Source organism: Lissotriton helveticus, chromosome 3_1 (genome assembly GCF_964261635.1).
Source record: "Lissotriton helveticus chromosome 3_1, aLisHel1.1, whole genome shotgun sequence".
NCBI lineage: Eukaryota > Metazoa > Chordata > Amphibia > Caudata > Salamandridae > Lissotriton > Lissotriton helveticus.
Window position 1 is genome coordinate 1,909,720,733 of NC_136061.1, and position 20,633 is coordinate 1,909,741,365.

General features: G+C 41.8%; 1 protein-coding gene across 3 annotated transcripts in view; it reads left to right on the top strand.

The window, feature by feature from the left end:
* Window positions 1-20,633, top strand: part of SLC67A1 (solute carrier family 67 member 1) — a 1,118,404-nt gene that overhangs the window by 286,400 nt on the left and 811,371 nt on the right. For all 3 annotated transcript variants that reach the window (XM_078682895.1, XM_078682893.1, XM_078682894.1), the window contains exon 4: window positions 9,671-9,816. In XM_078682895.1, the coding sequence (XP_078539021.1) occupies window positions 9,671-9,816 (146 nt within the window). The remainder of the gene's footprint in view (window positions 1-9,670; window positions 9,817-20,633) is intronic.

Below are 20,633 nucleotides of genomic sequence, written 5' to 3' on the forward strand. Positions count from 1 at the left end.
ATGAGTAGGGCAGTCTTGAGCTACATTAAGTCTCTGCCTTTGGCACATAACAAGAAGGCTGTGCTTTGCTTCTAATCATGATTCATAAGCGTTCCCCACTGGGGTTCGTCACCTCTCTGCACTGCTTGAAACCCTAACCAGTAGGATTGTTTTTAAAGTTTGTGAATTTTAATCACGATTAAAGACTTACATTTTCTGAATCAATTTTGTATTCATCAATTACCAATTCATATCCATATTGAGTAATCAATACAAATTTCACAAATCAGAGAGCTTGTTCAAAACCAAAAATAAAGCTGTCCCTTCCCAATGCATTTTGGGTCAGATTAGCCCTTCATCAGGGTATCATAAATGTGCAAAACAGTAATATACAAGAGTCACAACAATAGCCAGCTTCTTAGCTGTATCGACATAAATCATGTATGTAAAATATATGTTTAGAATGTGACAGATTCACCTCCTCTTCAAAAATATAAGCCCAACAAACTGTGTCCTGCTGCCCAAGGAATCCTGATGGTGAACTCAACGGGGTCAAATGAAAAATTCAAGCCAACCGTTTTTATACAGAGCACCAGTCAATCATGCCCCGTGATGCAAGTGCATTGGAAAACATAAACTGGAATAAACTGAAATAAACCAAATCCTCGTATTTTAGTGAAATCGCCAGTGCCGGTTTTGAAAAAATCGTTTTGAGAGTGATAGTTCAAAATGTGTGACAAGGTGAAGAAAGTTATGCTGGCTTGTGAGACAGTGGGTACTCAAACGCAACCTGGTGAATATAATCCGCTTCACGGCTTGGTAAACTCACCATCGGTGATGAGGAAATAACTGAACTTTTGAATCTTAGAAGTCGCTTCTTGTGGCGGTGATTACAGAAAATGAGTATGTGGCCCACAGTGTACACACGAAACACAAAACTGTAACCATGTCCCAGTTCTAATAACGAATAAGATAAAGTAGCCAGAAAATACTTACAAAGCTCTTAAGTTGGTGAGGAGCATGTGGACGCTTTCTCCCGTCAGCAGTAGTCCGAGAAGTTACCCAGAAGCCTTAAAGCTACCAGTTTGAATTGGGACAGAAATCGCGGCAGCCATCTTTAAATATGCTATGTGTGTTGTGAAACGAATAAATCAAAAATTCCATAAGTAGATAAAACATGAGAAAATTGTGATAATATTATAAAAATAAAATACAGTTTTCTTGGCCTTGTCGGAGTGTTCAATCTTGCAAGTAAATCAAAATCACCAAAAGGTTGGAACATGTGCACGTTATAATGAAATAATGGAGGCCATTATTGAGTGTACATCAAAATAATTGTTAGATATCCACGACTGAGGGTTCGTAATGAAGGTAATATGATTACAGATAACAACTGAATTCCATCCTATCATTCAGACCATTTAGCATCAAGGTGTCCAATCCTTTAATCCAGTAGTTCTCTCTGTGGAGGAGGTGTTTGTGATGGTCTCTTCCTTCCTTTATTTCTACTGTTTCCAAAACCATGAATTTGGGTTGACAGATGTTATGACCAAATTCTAAAACGGGAGCCGCAAGCCCCGATTTACATTTTTTTGTCCGTATGTTACTCTTATGTTCATTGAAACTTACTTTAATTTTTTTTTTCTGTTTTCCCTATGCAAGCCAATCCGCATGGGCATTTTAGAAAATACACCACATTCATGGAGTCACAATTAGCTGTGGTTTTGAGGACAGTTTTATTGCCTTTCATAGGATGACAAATCCATGCGCCACGTATAATGCTGTTGCAGTTGTAACATGGAACATTTATATGTCTGAGTTGTTGTCTGTGAGAAATGTTTTGATATTATTTCCTGAACATTCCTTCCTCTTTCATAAGTAAAGGTTGTTCTGAAAAAATCCCTTTAAAAGCTGGTTCAATTTGCAACATCAGCCAATGTTTTATGATGATTCTCTTAAACTGCGTACTCATGGTTGAAAATTTGGAAATGAACACCATTCTCTTTTTAGAGTCTTTGTTATGTTCAGAGACTATTAGCTGCTGTAGTGTTTTCAAGACGCAGCGTTCTTTGGCTTCCTCTAGGACCTTTTGAAGCCAACCTCTCTTCTCAAATTTCTGGGTTATATCTCTGACTTGTTCATCCAATACCTCAGGGTTAGAAACAATCCTTTTCACCCTTAACAGTTGTGAATAAGGTAAATAATTTTCCAATGAGTTTTGGTGAAAGCTTCGTAATGCAGCAAGTATTGCGATAAGTTTCTTTTCTGTGTATGTTTGTTTCCAATTTGTTATCACTTTCGAAATAAGAACATCAAAGAAAGTTATCTTGGTGTAGCTGATATGGGAAACGGCCATTACAACGAAGCCTTTACAACGAAATCGTTAACCACGCATGCAGTACAACGCATGCGTGGTTAACACGAAAGCCTTTACCACGCATACCTTTACTACGAGGTTTGTAGTAAAGGTATATGTGGTAAAGGTAAAAAGAAAAAAAAGGGGGGCTTGGGGGGGTCTCCCCCCCCCCAAAAAAGAAACTCACCTGAAATCACGTCGGGTATCAGCGTCGTTTAAGAGAAAACGGAAAATAAACTTCCGCTTTCTCTTAACGACGTATGACGTCACCACGCTAGTAATTGTGGTAAATGTAATGCGTGGTAAACGAATTCCGTTGTAACGCATGCGTGGTAAAGGCATGCGTTGCAACGGAATTCGTTGTAACGTCATATATTCGCTGATATCATAGGTAAATCGTATTCTTTCATTCACCTCATTTAAATCCTTCAATGCAGTACTTAGTTCATTCTCCCACCCCTGCCAAACTTCTAATCATGACAGATCAGTGATAATTACCTCTACGGAGTGGTGTCATTTGCCCAAATGCTGGCAAAATATGGGTACCTGTACCTCTCATTTGGCAGGCATATTATGCATAATAACGGTGAAGTACTTGTGAGCCTCTCGGACTTCTGGTCACCGCCCCCGTACCACCATAGATAGCCCTGCTACCCCACGTAACAACATGCCACATTTCTTCTCAGAACATACTCTGCTTCCAAAGGCAGCAAGCCAGTGACCCTGTAACATTTACTTATTTATTGAGAAGTTGTAGCGTTATCAGCAAAGCGCTTTGGCTGTGCATAAGGAAACCTGAAATGACACACAGCTGAGACAAAACTGTTGCCTTATATATATCAGGATAAACTATAACAACGGTAAGCACAGCAGCGTGCCAGGAAAGCCGACCGAGAGCAGATTTTTTTAAACAAGGTAAAGCAAAGACTGCCAGCGTAGGGGCTGGACAAACAGAAGCACCTGCATCTCTGTGGCGTGTACGGATCAGTGATATGTAACGGATGTGCACCCATCCCAGGAGTACTGCCCCTGTCTTTTGTAAGCACTAAGCTTAGAAGATAGGGTTCTTAATGCCTCACAATAGTCTGAGCTCATCCTGCCCTTGTGGTGTGCACTGCACCGTAACATTTGCAGGCCTGTGTCTAGACAGATAGTGACAGAGCAGACCCGTGGGCCTTTGCAGGATGTCGCACCTTACTGTTACACAATATCCTTGCTTAATGATCACTGTGGTGCATTGCGACCTGTCTACACCACCAGTATGTCACTGAGAGGCCCAGGCGAGCATGCAAAAGTTCCACAAACACGCGCTTTTGCTTGTTCCACCGGTTGGTGATGCTTTTTTCCTGTTCGCGAACACTGTTGGCGTGCTCGGGGAGAAATATCTCGGACATACATTTTGAATGCGCGAACAAGCTAAAAATTCCACGAAGCCGCAGAATTTTTGGCAATTCCGCGTTCCCAGCGGAACGCAAAATTACCCAAATTCCGCAAATTCCACGAGCGGAATTTACCGCCCATGCCTACTAGAAATCAAGGAATGCGCCGGCCGGTGGAACTCTCGTTCCAGCACCTAAACTACACGCATGCTGACAGACTGCGCCCAGCATTAAAAAGTGATTAGTATAATCTCTCTCCTGGTGAAAACTTGACATAATACAGGTCGAAATGCCATTGACACAATCCAGCGAATTTACGACTTCTGGCAATTATTCCCTCCAGTATTCATGTTATCTACCATTTTGAAGTAACGCCCTATTGCTGTTATCTTTACTTGGTCACATGCCTCACATGCGCTGTTCACTTTTTTCACCAGCACTATATGTGCACTATATATCGATTGCACATACATACAGTAATTATATTATTGCTATCCGAATTTATTCCTAATGCTTGTCTATGAATACAGACCACGATAGTCAACCTTGGATGTTTCCCTTCTTTTTCAGTGTAATTATTTTACTTTGTGCAAATAATTTCAATATCGATACCTGTTGAGGCATTGTTGTATGCTAATATACTCATCCAGGCCTCAACTGGGTATATGGGTTTCCTCCTGTTGTTGTTTAGTCTTCTATATAATTTTGCAGGATTTGGCTCAGGTGCAGTTAGCTCACTGCTTTAAATATACAGCCCATGACTAACGAGTAACAAGTGTCTGGCACAAAGTTGGTGCAGCTCATTTGATGTACTGCACAGAGAGACTGGGGGACCTTTTCATCACGTGTCTCCTGGCACACTTTCTGGGGTCATCACTTTTTACAGAAATCACATCTCTTGGAACACAGGAGTGTCTTCTCCTGGACAGTCTGGTGCCTCCTCCTTATCAGTCTCTCTTCTTGCAGGACCAGGCACTGTGATTCCCTTTCTCAGCAAGCTGGTAAGCTTCTAGGCTTTTTAGGCAGACCCACAGCTCCAGCAGCCGAAAGTGTTGGCTTCGGGTGATATACTCTCATATGGGAGACTGGCTGTTAGGCAGACACTGGCCCTGGTTACACCACAGTGCTTTGAGTACTGGCAACTGGAACAATGTGGGGTGACCGCGGTCCCACTTTAATACACATTTTCTCGACAAGGGATGTGGATCAACTTTCTCAAGCTTCAGAATCAGTCTCAGTTGGTTCTCATTCAAATATCCTTCTAAGGCTTCTCTCCTTCATAGTCTCGGTATAAAGTGATGTTTCTCATTGAAGAGGATGCTGGGGCTGGCACCAAGTATGCCATCCACAACATGGGTCCTTCCAGACAAGAGGGAGCAGATCCATCAGAGTGCGTGTTCTTGGATTCCGATGAGGTGTAGATGTTGGATGAGGATACTGTGTGAGACCGTGTCACACGCTGCAGAGAGGTCTAGGAGGATGAGGGTCGCTGTGCCTCCTCTTTCCAGAGTCATGTATATATCATCTGTAGCGGTGATGAGGGAAATTTCCATACTGTGGTTGGGTCTGAAACAAGACTGAGTGGCATTGTGATCTTTGGGAACAAAACTTTAGTGTTGGACTCCATCTGTTGGACTCCACCTGATGGCCAACCTAGCTAGGACAGGCACCCAACCCCGCCACCCATGCCACTCTATTTAACAGCAAAATCAACATGACCATCCTAGTCAACCCTGTCAATGCCTCATGCTTCCATACCCTTAAGACGCATAGGAAGATTTTCAAATGGCTCCCAATCAGCATCTGGAAAACTGTCACGCACGTCCTAATCACAAGCAAGCTGGACTTACGGGAACACCCTCTATGCTACAAATAATAACTAGAAGGCTTCAGACCATTCAGAACTCGATGGCCAGAATCACTGTCGACCTCCCACACTGCACTCACATCTCACCACACCTGAAGGAACACCACTGGCTCCTCATACACAAGCAAGCACAATTTAAACTCCTCACCCACACTTTCAAGGCATAACACTGTCCCAGCATACCTCAAAAATGGGATAATCTTTCACAAACCTTCAAAACACCATAGCTCGTCTGGACTCCTAATTGCACACCTCCAACACATAAGGAAAACCAGATCCGGTGATCGAGCCTTTTACATTTCTCCTAATTTGTGGAATGACCTGCCACTACACATAAGAACCTCCTTCTCAATTTGTGATTTCCGCAAGAAGCTGAAGACCTGGCTTTTCAAGCATTCCCATAAGACCCTAGGTTTGGCGAGACTCTACCTGCTCAGCACTAGTATGCCATCTTGGGTGATAGTGCACTCTACATATCTGCTCAAAATAACATGACTGTCATCATGCTTCCTGAGTAATCTGTGACAGACAAAAGGCCAGGCCTGGCTTACAAATGTACCTTAAACAAAGAAACTGCAGGCCCTTCCCTCATCTCTACATAACTGCAGTGCTCATACCCCACTAGTCAGCAGCTCCTTGCTAACAAATTTCTAAACTGTAGCCCTGCTTCCAATCTCCTCACTTCAGTGTCTGGTCTTCACCCTCTAGCCAAGTAACACTGGCGATACACTTCTTCTGGACTAGGTTTTTTATCATTTATTTATTTATTTGCGGGTTTATAACGCGCTAGGATCACCTCCCAAAGGAGTATCTCCGCGCCTTTGGCAACCTTCCAGCGCATAGCAGTAAGTATATAAAATTTACACTAGTTTTGGAATAAAAAGGTTTTTAACTGTTTTCTGAACGGGAGATACTCCTTGCAAAGTCTCAAGGAAAGTGGGAGGCTGTTCCACAGCGTCGGGCCAGCAATTGAGAGGGCTCTACCACCCTGTCTAGCCTTTTTTGCTCTCGGAACCTGCAGCAGGGCTTGTTCACTAGATCTCAAGGATCTCAAAGGTTTATAGGGAAAAAATCTGTTAGACAAATACACAGGGCCTTTCTTCTGGAGACACTTGTATATAATGCAACAAGTCTTGTACTTCACCCTTGGCTTAATGGGAAGCCAATGCAGGGTGTTCAAGAGGGGTTTGGAGGGGGTGCGAGAGGGCTGATTTAGAACAAGACGGGCCGCGGTATTCTGGACTACCTGCAATCTGGCAGTTACTCCCTCATTTGCTGATAGAAGCAACCCATTGCAATAGTCCAAGCGACTCAACACTAAGGCCTGCACTAACGTCCTCCTGGTTGTGTCAGGGAGCAAGGGAAAAACTTTCCTCAGCATTCCGATGACCTGGAAGCAGGACCCCACCACTTGGTTGCCATGTTGCTTCAGGCACAGCTCCTGGTCCAGACGCACACCGAGATTTTTAACCACCTGCTTGGGCTCTGGGACTGGGCCAAGATCTTGCGGCCACCAGTCGGGGGACCACAGGAGTTTGGCCTCACCGAACAGCATCACCTCCGTTTTTGCAAAATTGCATTGCAGGAAGTTAGATGCCATCCAGTGGGCCACTGCCTTCATCCCCTGCGAGAAGGAGTTCCTGACCTCATCCGTGAAGTATTTAAAAGGAAAGAGGAGTTGGGTGTCATCCGCATATGACACAGGGATAAACCCATGGGACCTCATGATGTTCGCTAGGGGGGCCACATAGATATTAAAAAGGGTAGGGCTCAAACAAGAGCCCTGTGGCACCCCTTCGAGATCCCCAACTCCTCTGACCGATAGGCACCCAAGGTGACTGTTTGGGTGCGATCTGTCAGGAAACTCCTCAACCACACTAGAGCCCCACCTTCCAGGCCGATGTTAACAACCCGGTGGTCATGATGTCATATGACACGGTGTCAAACGCCGCAGACAGATCCAACAGAACCAGGATAACAGAATGACCTTTATCCTGGAACATGTGTAGATCGTCTGCGACTGACAGCAAGGTGGTCTCGGTGCTATGTCTCGGCCTGAAACCCGACTGGGATGGATCCAGTCCATTTGTCTCCTCGATGTATCTAGACAAATGCCTATTAACAAATTTCTCTATCACTTTACCCATAAAGGGAAGGAGAGAAATAGGTCTCAAGTTGGTAAGTTCCGTCCAAGGGTTGCAGTGGGTATGGAACGCACACTAAATAGAAGGGACTTGATAACAATAGAAGGGTTTCTGATGGGATTATACCTGCATAAGACGGAAAAGAAAATGGGCAACAGATTCTTTAACCTGGCCTGGTTGAATCTTGTAGGGACATAGCATTACATTGGAGATCACCGGAGGGACCTCGGCAAGGCAGGTGGAAGGAAGCAGTGGAGAGCTCGGCCATAGCAGAGGGGGCTGCCATGTAAACAAAGGAGCAGTGGGTAGTCCGCAAATTAGCCTATAGCAGACTTATACATTGAAGTGATAGCATCATTTATGGGGGAGGAACCAAAGATTGTGCCACAAGAAGACAGAGAGCCTGTAGCCATGCTTGTGACCTTATAAATTAGTATCGCAATTATCATTTTTAAGCCGTGAGATAAGGTGTTTCCGCCGCTAAATGTGGCACCAGAAAGAGACGGGGAGAATGTAAGCGGGGTCTGGCGGACAATAACTACGGCACACAATAAACAAAACTAAGTGGGCATTGTTTCAAAAAGTAGTTAATTTTGTATAGCATGAGCAACCTTGAGACTATAGAGTAGTTCAGACAACATGTGAACAATCTGTACGATGGGGAGGCGTAAACTCGCTATTTCATTACTTTGTGGAACGTAAAGAAATATTGTGCAAAATGCCTGTAATATGATGCTCATTAAACATTATAAAAACTGTTATAAAAAATGAATTAACAGTGAACGCAGAGTTTTAGTCTGTTGGTACCGTTATTGTAGTCCTCCTTAATATCAACTCCAGAATATTGTGGCCAAAATCTTGAGGACTTAAATATTGTGAATGTCAGTATAGGTTTATCCTACTTAACTCTACCACGTTGTACCATATACAGATATATTTTTTTTATTAAGGAACATAGATGTGGAGTTTTGGAATAATACATTTATCCTTACCTACATGAATTTAACTTCTCTGTTTTTTTGTGCTTCATATTGAGGACACGATACTGTTTCTACAGTTGACACTTTAGAATGTAACTCTGCTTTGGCATGCTGCTTTCAGTACTACATTCTATCTGATTATTTCCTTCTTTATTTTCTGCTTCTTGATCTGTCCTTCTAGTATGTAATGTGACCCTATTGGAAATAATAACATTTTAAAAATAGTTTCCATAGAGCTGATAACTCTACAGCACATTTGTTCATTGTGTGTGAGAAGATATAGTCACATAAACTCACCATAAATGAAAGGGCTATATTTGATGAGGACACAAGAAGATGTTAAAATTATTTTGAAATTTTGAGATTCTGTCTTAAAAATTGTCCGTGTTAACCACAGTGACCTTAGTCAATGATGGTATTCGATAGATATGTTATTGGAAATTGTAAGGAAATATTTTGGCAAACACTGAAAGAGTATCTCTCACCATCAGCTTGCTGTATTGTCTCGCATATTTCTATGAGCTCGCCAACTGTCCTCACAATCAAAGGACTGAAAAACTGTTACATCATAAGACTTTATTACCTGGCGTATCTCTACAAAGCAGTGCTGTGTGCATGTTAATGCTCAAGCTATTGACATGTTTATTGTAGAGTTATCAGGGCCTTGTGCTGCTGCTTTCCGCCAATCAGTTCACATAAGTGCTGCATTGGGAAGTTAGGAAATGATGGCACCCCTAATAGATAGTCAACTTCCATGTCACTTGTTTTAGGACGTTTATAACATTTAAGTATCTTTATGATGTTTGCACAGGCTAAATTGGGCTTCCAGACATTGATAAAATATATTTTAAAAAAAATAAAGGCACATTGGAAAAGAAGAACAGGCCTTGCACAGGAGGTGCATGCAATTTATCTTCAATGTGATGCACATGTTCTTAAAATCCTTTATTTTTATCCCCATCTAGGTTTTCAGACCAGTTTGGTGTACGGGCTGCCTTAACGCTGTCCTTCTTATGTGGATCCTTGTTTTATCTCTTACTTGGCATCTCTACCAATATTCCACTCTTGTTCGTGTCCCGGATTCCATCACTGTTCATGCATGGGCTCCCAGGTACAGTACGACATTATTACAATTTCATTTGACTGTGGGACGTAGAGCAAAGGTTAACATGTGTTTAAAGATGACTGTCACCATGGACATGATCACTTGATACTCAAGTTTGCCCCGGATCATGTTCCATGATATTTTTTGTCATGCTGTCATAACCTGGATGCATGAGTGATTTTACTGTGCCGTCCTCAATGTTTGGACGTCTGAATGTAAGCCAGTTTTTTTGTTAAATATACTTTTATTAAATCATCTGAAATTAGACATCCAATAGTTGCAAAGAGGTATGTGATTATCAAAAGAGACCCCCTACATAATCAACCCAAATACATGAAAACGTAATAGAGTAATCATACCATCATGTTTTATTTTGAGAATCTCTAAAATAAATCGGAGAGTAACCCTTTTAAGCCAAAACGGACAGGATAGCAAAAACCAATACAAAAAAACAAGCTTCCATTTTGTGCTCACAATTAACAACCATTCCTCATTAAGCCAATCAGAGTGCACTGAGTAAAGTTCCCCGTCAATAGTCATAAGCTACACCATCAAAAATGATTGTCTCCTTTGTTTTATATTAAACAATATGTATGCATTTATTACAATGACTCAAGCTCATTTCATTCTACACATTGTCTACAAAACAGTATATATATGGTTCAATAAAAATACCCTTCAGTTTCAAATCTAAAAATATTCAAGCTCTTAATCAATATCAAAACTCATTTATATAGCAGTTACAATACTTAACCATTCCTCTATTTTAATCCCTGCAATTGGGAACCATTCGTTGTCAATATATACCTATAGGAACAATCAATTACTATTCATCACATAACAACATTTTTTAAAAGTATTTAAAGAAATGTCCTTTTCTTTGTATGGGTTATGTTGACGCTGTGTTTCGGCGGTTTATGGAATCAAATCCCTGCCTTCTTCAGGATAAATTTACTTTAAAAATCTTTTCATATGAAAAACAGTAGTTTATCGTAGGGGACACAATACAAAAACCTAATTACTTGCAAGCATATACCCTCACTATTTCATAGGTTTATTCAGTGCAAACAATTGACTAACTTCCTCCTTCATGTATATGTATCAAGATAGGTATCTAATATCCACATATTTCTGGATGAATTAAAAGCAATTGTATTACTCTAGTGGGCAGGCAACAAGTGGCTCAATTAAACCTAGCGTAGTCTCTAATTCCCCCTTTCTAAAATTCATTGTAGGCTGTTGACTTAGCTACCTCCGCCTTTTAACCATTGCTGGTATATCATATCCGCAATGGTCACAAGGATGTGTACATTTTCATAGGGCGGCCATATGGAAAATGGCTGTCTTTATAACATAATATACCTCACTTAATCTATATGAAAATGAGGTAGCTAAGTGAACAGCCTGTAATGACTTCTCCACAGAGAACCTAATTTTCGTGGATGAAAATGCCCTTCCTAGATACATCCATAAGCTCTGGGACTGTTCCTTTTCTATCGCTACACGTAAACAAACTTACCCCGACCTTTTTCTTTTTTAATCGATTTATAAATGTTCCCACGCTTATAGTGTCAGGAAATTTTTTAGCGAATTCTTAAATCGTTCTTATTTTGTGTGTCCGTGCCTTTTTCATATACATCACCCATTCTCCTACTTTCCCTTTCCCTTTCCTTCGTAGTGCAAAAAAACAAAAAGCCCATAGAGTGTAGAAGATAAAAAGTGTACGAAATATAAAGATTTTTTTTTTTTAAAGGTTTGGGAAAAGAGACTAAATAAATTAGTCCTGGGGTTTTGTTCTCTCTGAAACTGAAGTGAGGCGCACAAAATCTTATTATGCATCCAGCGTTCCTATTAACAGCCAATCTGATTGCTGGCCGTATTTGCTAGTTTTAGTAAGTTTATGTTCTAGTGGTGGCATTTCACCAGAATCATAGGGATAGCAAACACACTCTCATTTGATGCTACCAAATGGATTAACATCACTTGACCTCTAACCCCGATGTTGTACCATTTTAGTTTTCTAATTGAAAAATATTTCAATCACAGGGATTGCCAAGCACTCTCCTGGGGCTTCAAGAAGTAATGGATTTGCGTTCCTCATATTAACTAATCAATCAATCAGCATTTTTAGAGCACAGCACTGTCACCTCTGGGGGTATCTAGGTGCTAGGTTGCAAGGTCTGCGTCGAAAAGCCAGGTCTAGATGGCGGGAAGAGGGAAGAAATTCGCAGAAAAAGGCAAAACAGAGGGCAGAAAAAGAAGTGAGCTGGAAAAGCAAAACAGAGGGCAGAAAAACTAGCAGAGAAGGCAGAGTAGAACTGAAGAAGGCAAAAAATAGGGGAAAACTAGCAGCAAAGGCCACAATAGAGGGTAAAGAAAAGCAAGCAGAAGAGGCAACACAGAGCAAGAATCGAGCAGAGGAGGCACAAACAGAGGGCTGCAGGTAGACAGGCAGCAGAGGATAGCCGACTGCGGGCAAGCTGAACAGGAGAACTGCCGCAGGGCGAGCTGGCACTAAGGAAAAACACCCCAGTTGGACATTTGTGACTCTTTTCATGCTCAAATATACTGCAGTATTTCGTTTTCAATAAAGTTTTCATAAATAAGCATTGGCAAATACACTAGATTTGCTATATGAATGACTTTGTCAATGATAGCTTGCCTGATACACTAGGGAGCGATCAAAGCATCCAAAAAATTGATGAAACATAAAAAAGGGTTGCTTTATAGATATCTCCTATCCAATATACTTTTTGTTCAGCATTTTATGGATGCAGGACATATCCCTAACTGTGCATTGACATGCCATTGAACAAATCACCTTGCAGTTAAAAGGTGGCAATGTATCTATGTTTAAACCTTTGAAAACGCTCTGACCCTCTTAAATATCCCTACTAATCCAGATCGTCTTTTTAGCTGCTTGCGAGGTAAGAGGGAGGAAACAACCACAATTACATTTCCATACAGTGTAACCAATTTAGTTACACAATAACCCACTCAACAACTAAATCTGAGATTAGTAAGGTTTAATTATAAATTCAAAAACAAATTAATATAAATTAATCTCAGCATAATTGTATAGAAATACAGAACAAACAGACTGAGCCCAAATATCCTAAAGAGATGTACCCTATATAACAAAAAGCATACAACGTATTCAGTTATGTAATACAAGTAATAAGGAAAAAGAATTGAATGTTACATTGCATAAAATGATATTCAAAGGTAAGCATGAGCACAATATTCTTTCACTACACTACCTTAAAGGGACAACCATAATCTAAAGCATAAGTCAATCGGAAAAAGAAATAGAAAGGTGTCAGCTGTCAGAGTCTCCAGTAAAAGCAACTCTAACCAAAGGCCACGTAGCATAAAGTCACTAAGAGGAAAGTAGAGGTTTGCACCTCATGAATTCCTAAGTGGTCTCTCTGTCCCTCACTACATTACAGCATAATATATTAGTTGAAATCAAGGTAAACTACAAGATCACTCTGGTAACTTTACATGATTCCAGCACAAATTGGGTACTGGCACAACCTTTCCCACATCGATAATTGTTACTCCATTCGTCCTTAACCATTCTTCTCCTCTGTCATGAGAACTTGTTACCGCGTTTCTCCTTGCCAAGATCCATCTTCTCATACCTTGCTATCTAACTAAAATAAAACACTCCTTTAAGAAATAATGAAGCTTTGTCCATACCTGCAGTGGAAACCAAAATACAAGCAAATACATTCTTCATTGAAGGTTTAACACAAATTAAATGTGAGACTTTGAAGGAGCTTGTACCAAAGTAATGCTGAAAGTCGAAAAATCACGTCAACTGAATAATGCACTGGGTTACAAATACGTGCACATTACTAACATATAGCAAATGTTGTTAACAAATCATGTCATGATACATTAGTATAACTATATACACTTACTACAATTAATAACATTGTTTACCTGAACACACCATTAAGTAGCTGTACATGAGACACATTTATAAGTGTTTCTCTTTAACCCCTTCGACGCTCATGACGAGCTCAGCTTGTCATGAGGTACGCCTCTCGTACGCTCATGACGAGCTGAGCTCGTCATGAACTGCGGGTTTTTTAAAAAGTCAGCGCACAGCGGGAAAACCCGCAGCGCGCATGGTGTTAAACATCAATTTGTAAGTGTAGGATACCTTTCCATTAATCACATCCTAAACACACAATTTGTAAATCTCATTTGTTTTAACCAGAAGTACTTTAAGTATACCATACCCCATCTTCCACTTCAATCACACATAATATATTCAAATGGTGACTACACATGATTATAACAAACTCCTACAGTATCTGAGGATGGAATCAAAAGTACGCTGCCCCACCTTCCAAACGTAAATGGTTTGCCATCCTCTCCTCAGTTGAACTAGCTCTTAATTAAACCGTCTTTGTCTGGAGTGACATCTAGCCATTCTTTCTGCCTTTTTACTTGTTGGTCACACAACTGACACACAATCTCTTATATGTTTGTAGGAATTAGGATCTACGCATCATAAGCATTTTAGCACCATTGCAATAATGACAGTCATAAGTGGTTCTAGCCACATGGTATTTTAAATTACATTTATATAATGCTTACTACCCTTGACAAGGTATTATTTCCTTAGGAAAAAGCAGAAAGACCTCTGATGTATTCTGAGATTTTTCTCCATAAATACGTACCAGAACTGTTCCCCATTACAATTATGACTTCATAACAAAATGCAGAAATGGTCTGTAATTATTTTTGGTGCCCCTTGCATATCTCTTGCCAGAATGAAGTGTCACTAGTGGTACTGGATATAGAGTACTTTTTTCTATTTTCATCACAAAGAAAAAGGACTTCCAGTGTATTGAAGCATTTTTCTCCTTTATGTTACACCAGAACTAATTAGGTTCTTAAAACTAATACATCACCTTTTCATAGCTGTATCTTTTCACCTTTTTTGAAGTCATTGCCTGTTAGAGGTTTTCAAAATTTTTGGTAGGCTCCATATTGGTGTTGCCATTTTCAATTTAGGTGCGGCCTCTTTTTAAACGCTCCGTGTGCAGCGGGTACTCTGTTTTGGACAGGGATGGTGACTAGCCAACAGGCAATGCTCACTATGGTTATATTTAGCCTCCTATCTTTATCATCCTCTGGCTGCTAATGGTCTAATTGTTCTTTTCTTAACACTTTCTTCTCTCATTGATTAGGGCTTTTTTGTTTTTAAAACAAGTCTCTGCAGACCATTTGGCTGCAGAGTACCCTCCTTTGGGGCTATGGGATTTAGGCTTTTTTCAAATGTATAATTATTTTGGTTGCACTTGTGTATATGAAATCGTGTGAGATTTCCTCTGTTCAACACAGGAATCCAAGGAAAGGCCCTGGACTGGATCACTTCGTTCCTCTCCGACAGAACCCAGAGAGTCTGCCTCCCTCCCTTCCGCTCAGAAGTCACTGAGATCATCTGCGGCGTACCCCAAGGCTCCTCTCTCAGCCCAACACTCTTCAACATCTACATGAGCCCCCTCGCCGCCATCGCAAGCAAACACAGCATCAACATCATCTCCTACGACACCCAGCTGATACTCTCCCTCCCCAAAGACCCAGCCACAGCCAAAACCAACCTACAGTAAGGAATGAAAGACGTCGCAGAATGGATGAAGCTCAGCCGCCTGAAGCTGAACTCAGACAAGACGGAAGTCCTCATCCTCGGACAATCCCCTTCCGCCTGGGACGACTCCTGGTGGCCCTCAGCACTGGGCTCTGCGCCGACACCCTCGGACCACGCACGCAACCTGGGATTCATCCTGGACTCCTCCCTCACGATGACCAAGCAAGTCAACGCCATCTCGTCATCATGTTTCAACACCCTGCGCATGCTCCGAAAGATCTTCCGGTGGATCCCAACCGAAACCAGAAAGACGGTCACCCAGGCCCTCGTCACCAGCCGACTGGACTACGAAAACGCCCTATACGCAGGAACCACCTCCAAACTTCAGAAACGACTACAACGCATACAGAACGCCTCCGCACGACTCCTCCTAGACATCCCTCGCCACAGCCACATATCTGCCCACCTGAGAAACCTGCACTGGCTCCCCGTCAACAAGAGGATCACATTCAGGCTCCTCACCCACGCACACAAAGCGCTCCACGACATGGGCCCCGAATACCTCAACAACCGCCTCTCGTTCCACACTCCCACCCGCCAACTCCGCTCCGCCAGCCTCGCCCTCGCCACCGTCCCACGGATTCGCAGAACCACCGCCGGAGGAAGATCGTTCTCCTACCTGGCAGCCAAGACATGGAACTCCCTCCCCGCACACCTACGAATGACCCAGGACCATCTCACCTTCAGGAAACACCTCAAGACCTGGCTTATCCAGCAGTAGCGGCACCCCCCCCCCCCGACACCCCCCCTTTCAGCGCCTTGAGACCCTTACGGGTGAGTATTGCGCTCTATAAATGTTTTGATTGATTTTTTGATTGATTGATTGGTTGACAAAAGCATTTTAAAAAATGGATGCTTTTATACAAATTATGAAAAAGATGAAAACTCATCTGTTAACTAAGTAGACCAGTGATGCTATCAGTACGACCCGGGGGGCCATATGCCAATCTCCTGACCTTTACCTGCGGCCCCTGGGTAGCAGTAGCACTGGGCTGCTGTTTACTCGATTCAGCAATACCATTAAAAAAATGTAAATATATACAGCAAGCATTTATTTAAAGGTTAATTGCAGTTAGGGAAAGGAAGTACTAGGCCCTTAACTTTTGGACCGCCATTATTTTTAAGGACGGCAAACAAGTAAAAATACAATCGTCTTTTCAAAATTCATAAAGTGTATTTCATTGACCTGTAGAGCCATTTAATCTTTAGTAAATTAAATTATAGCAGTACATTCAGAAGTATTTTCTTTTCAAGTGATGTTTTTCAAACATGAATTTAGAAGCATTCATCCTTCCCCACCCCACCCTGACAACAATACCATTAGTGATTACATCCAAGCACAGGAGATGGTTTTGTACAGCACGCATCTTTAAGTCAGGTATTTTGAGGTCCCCTTATATGGGATAATGAAGAAAAAGGAGGGAAATGTAAATAAAGCAATTGCCCAGGATCACCCAATTTGGTCAAGTGAAAAGCCGGGATTCATCCCAGGTTTTTTTGTTTCACATTGCGCAATTGAGTTCAGCCACTAGCTATACATGCTTTGCTTCCACTACACCCACTTTATACCCCTCTCACCCAGATGGCATCAGTGCAGCCCTCGGTCGCACCAAAGACCAAACTTTGCGGTCCCCGGGTAAATGTTTTGAGTACCCATGAAGTTGACCTAGGAACTTGGGCCTATATGGCGGTTGTAAACAGTCCAGTTTCCAAAATGTGTGTTTGCCACTGCAAAGTAAGTATTTCTTATGTAGGAACATCAGTTTTACAAGTCAGTGAACTAATACTGACCCTTAAAATGGGTCTATGAAAGGTTACAAATTCTCAATTTGGAAGGGGCGTGTAGTCGGCGTCCCTTTCAGATTGCAAAACGGTGCCATATTATGTATGAATGGTTTGTGAGTGGCATTCTAGTTACATACCATTAAAAAGTTCTGACTTCCAAGTTGGAAATGTGTAACCTATTCACAAAAGGAAGGCACCCCTATGTGAATTGGGGTAAAAGTTTCAAGGGCAGTAGACGGTGTTCCAGGGACCACTACTAATTCTCTCTCAAACTTAAAAAAAGAAGAGGTGTTTTTTTTATTGCAGACACCTTTTCTTTATGGGAATTGGGTGCTTTAAAAACAAAAAAAAAGTTCACTCTTTTCAAAATAGGCCACAGAAAAGGTAATCTGCTGACCTTTGCAAGCCACCATCCCTGTGGTTTTGACACGTTGGAGTGTGTCTCATTTTGCGATGTAGCTAAAGAAAATGATTTAGGTAAGTCAGATTACGACTCTCTCTGAATACTCATTTTTGCAAACCCACTTATTAGATCATAAGTCGGTTTGCTAAATAAGTTTCTGTTTGAAAAATGACTTAACAAATTGCTACCGATTTTTCAAACAGAACAATGGTACATCTGCCCCATGGCCCTTTACCTCTTGCAACTGTTTTTGTAAAGATGAACTAAAGCTGACCGAGAACAAAGCAGGCAGAAGATGATGAAGAGATACATGAAGCATCACTGAGTAGCTACAACAACCACATGGTGAGAACAGCAGTGAGGCTCAAAAGACTGACACCAACCCCTTACACTGTTAGGGGCGAGGACAGCATGACAATACCAATGCATCACAAAGGCGCAAACAAAATGAAGAAAGTGGTAAGTGAGAAAATGAAATAAAGGAAAGTGAAAATAGAGGGGGATTCATATGTCGCTCTTACTCCAAAGGATGTATTTGAAGTCAAATGCATTTTTTTTTTAAATCTATGAACCAAAATTCGATTCGAAAAATCATAGCCACGAGCAAGCTGTAGAAACGGCCACATTTCAAGACTGAACGCAAACAAATGCAGTGTTTGAACTGCCTGTGATTCTCTGGATTGTAAAACAAGGTCTGTAGATACACGGGCTACACACAGCTATTATTAATTCTTGCGAACTAGAGTAGTCTTATGACTGAAACACGTTCTGATTGATTGAAAGGAAGACACAATCACATTGCTGTTCTTTTCACACACAGAGTAACCGTTGATCAGTCATTCAGAATGTGGCCTTGTGTTAGGAGCATACTGATTGGATACTGTAAGTCAATCAAATTATCTGTGGCACAACTTACAGCTACTCGTGCAAGGCCCAGTACTTCGTCTGCAACAGGATAGCACCTTTTGTTTTAGGTGCTTTTTCATGGAGCAGTAAGCAATAGATGATCCAGCAAAAAAGGCGGTGATTTGCAAAGCTCATTTGGCTACCATATTTTTGTAAGCTCTTTCATATACAATAGAATAAAGCTTTAGTATTTTGCTCTACAATATAGCCACATGAGAGAATAACAGTTGGTGGTGGATGTATCTAGGAGGGATTTGCAGAGTAGAGGCTGAGAATAGAGTCAGTGGGTGGAAAGTATAGCCATAGATACAGAAACACAGGAAAACTGCAACAATATAACAGATTGTTGATGTTTTCGGGCAGGAGGTGAGTCGCCTTGTGCAGTGCAGACAATCTCTTAGCCTTGGTGTACTGCTATCATCTGCCTTAACTATAGACTGGTAGCCTTTTATTCTCCCTTGCTTCTGGGAGGAGAATCATCGTATTGAGAAGCCATGCAACCAGCATTGCTCCCAGGTTTCCAGTACGAACCGAACCTAGTCATCCCAACGCTCAGTTTGTAAAAGAATAAGTGCTGGGGAACAAAGTTTTGCCCGAAAGCCCACGGCACTGTTGAAATTTGGCATGCCAAATACCAGGCTCTGTAGTCTTGATTCTATCGCTTGTCTATTTAATCCTCTACCAAATCCACCCTGCCCCTCTGTCACTCTTCTAGGTTCCTGCTGTCTTCCTAAGTCACTGCTTTTCTGTCTTTCTCTTCCTCCTTCATTCACCCGTGTGTGTAAAAGGTCAAAGTCACATGAGGAAAAATATGTACCGGTCCCCAAAACTGAGTGCTGGTGGGTCCAACCTGCAACCAACGACTCAAATTAAACACTAAGTCACCCAAAGCTTAAAGGTGACCTGTCTGACATCTGACCAATTTCACCCTCATGTAAAGCAGCTTTGCTTCTGAATGAACTTGGCAAATTCTGACCAAGTTAAAAACTCGGATCTGTCAGGTCCTGTCTCCATAGTATGTACACAATTACTAAGCTTTGTAGAATATCATCTCAAGCCGGCCACAGCTACCTTTTCGAGTCCTTTAATCAGGTAGCTCTTTTAGTGTAGGAGAGAGTGACAGGCTTCAGTTGGTCAAGGGGCATTTGAGGCCACCACATAATTATTATCCTGCACGTGAAGTTTGAGCCGGAAATGCAGGAGATTATGGGGCATAAATAGATGGAGACTTTCATGTGCACATTAACTTTAACTGTAGACTGTGCGTGGTAATCAAACAGGGAGTGCCGGGTCAATGCTTAACAATATGAGTTGCTGACTCTCCTTACTACACAGTATGCCTGGTCCTGCTCACACAGTCTTCGATTGCTTAACTAACATATTAAACAAGCAATAGCGAAGTCAATATGTCTTGCTTTAATGTGCTAACTCACACAGAGTGATACATAAATGCGCACAGATTATTTTGTGCTATATCTTTGTGCATCCTGCCTCTTGCTGCAGGAGGCTGTGTCTCGCCACATGTGACTGCAGTGAGTGATTGCCACCGTGTGAGGTTGGTTACTGATGTAATCAGAAGGAAGCAGGAACTGTAGATTAGTAAGTTACTTTATTTAAGTTAAGATGTTAAGATATAATGATAACCCCATCAGGAGCAACTGTCCTGCTGCTCAGCCCTCACCCAACTGACATTCACAAAGCACTAGCATTCCAACCATCCAACATTCCACAACACAGACATTCTAGCTGAGCAGCAGGAAGACTCAAGATACAACAGTTACCTGAGGAGTCGTGGGGACTCCTGATTCCCCCTACCAAAGGGATTCTTCAGGGGGCACACTGACTGTACATCACCACATATGTTGTACCCCCTGTTGCCCTATTTGCCACCCCTGCTTCCATGTCTCAAAGAGACTTATGCCTAAATGCAATAAAATTCCATTATTTGCATAGGGCCACCCTCCTCTTTCCGATTGTACCTGTACACATTTTGCACTGGCTGAAACCATATTATAGAAGGTCCAGGCAAACATTTGCAGCACCTCTGTAATACCAAATTGT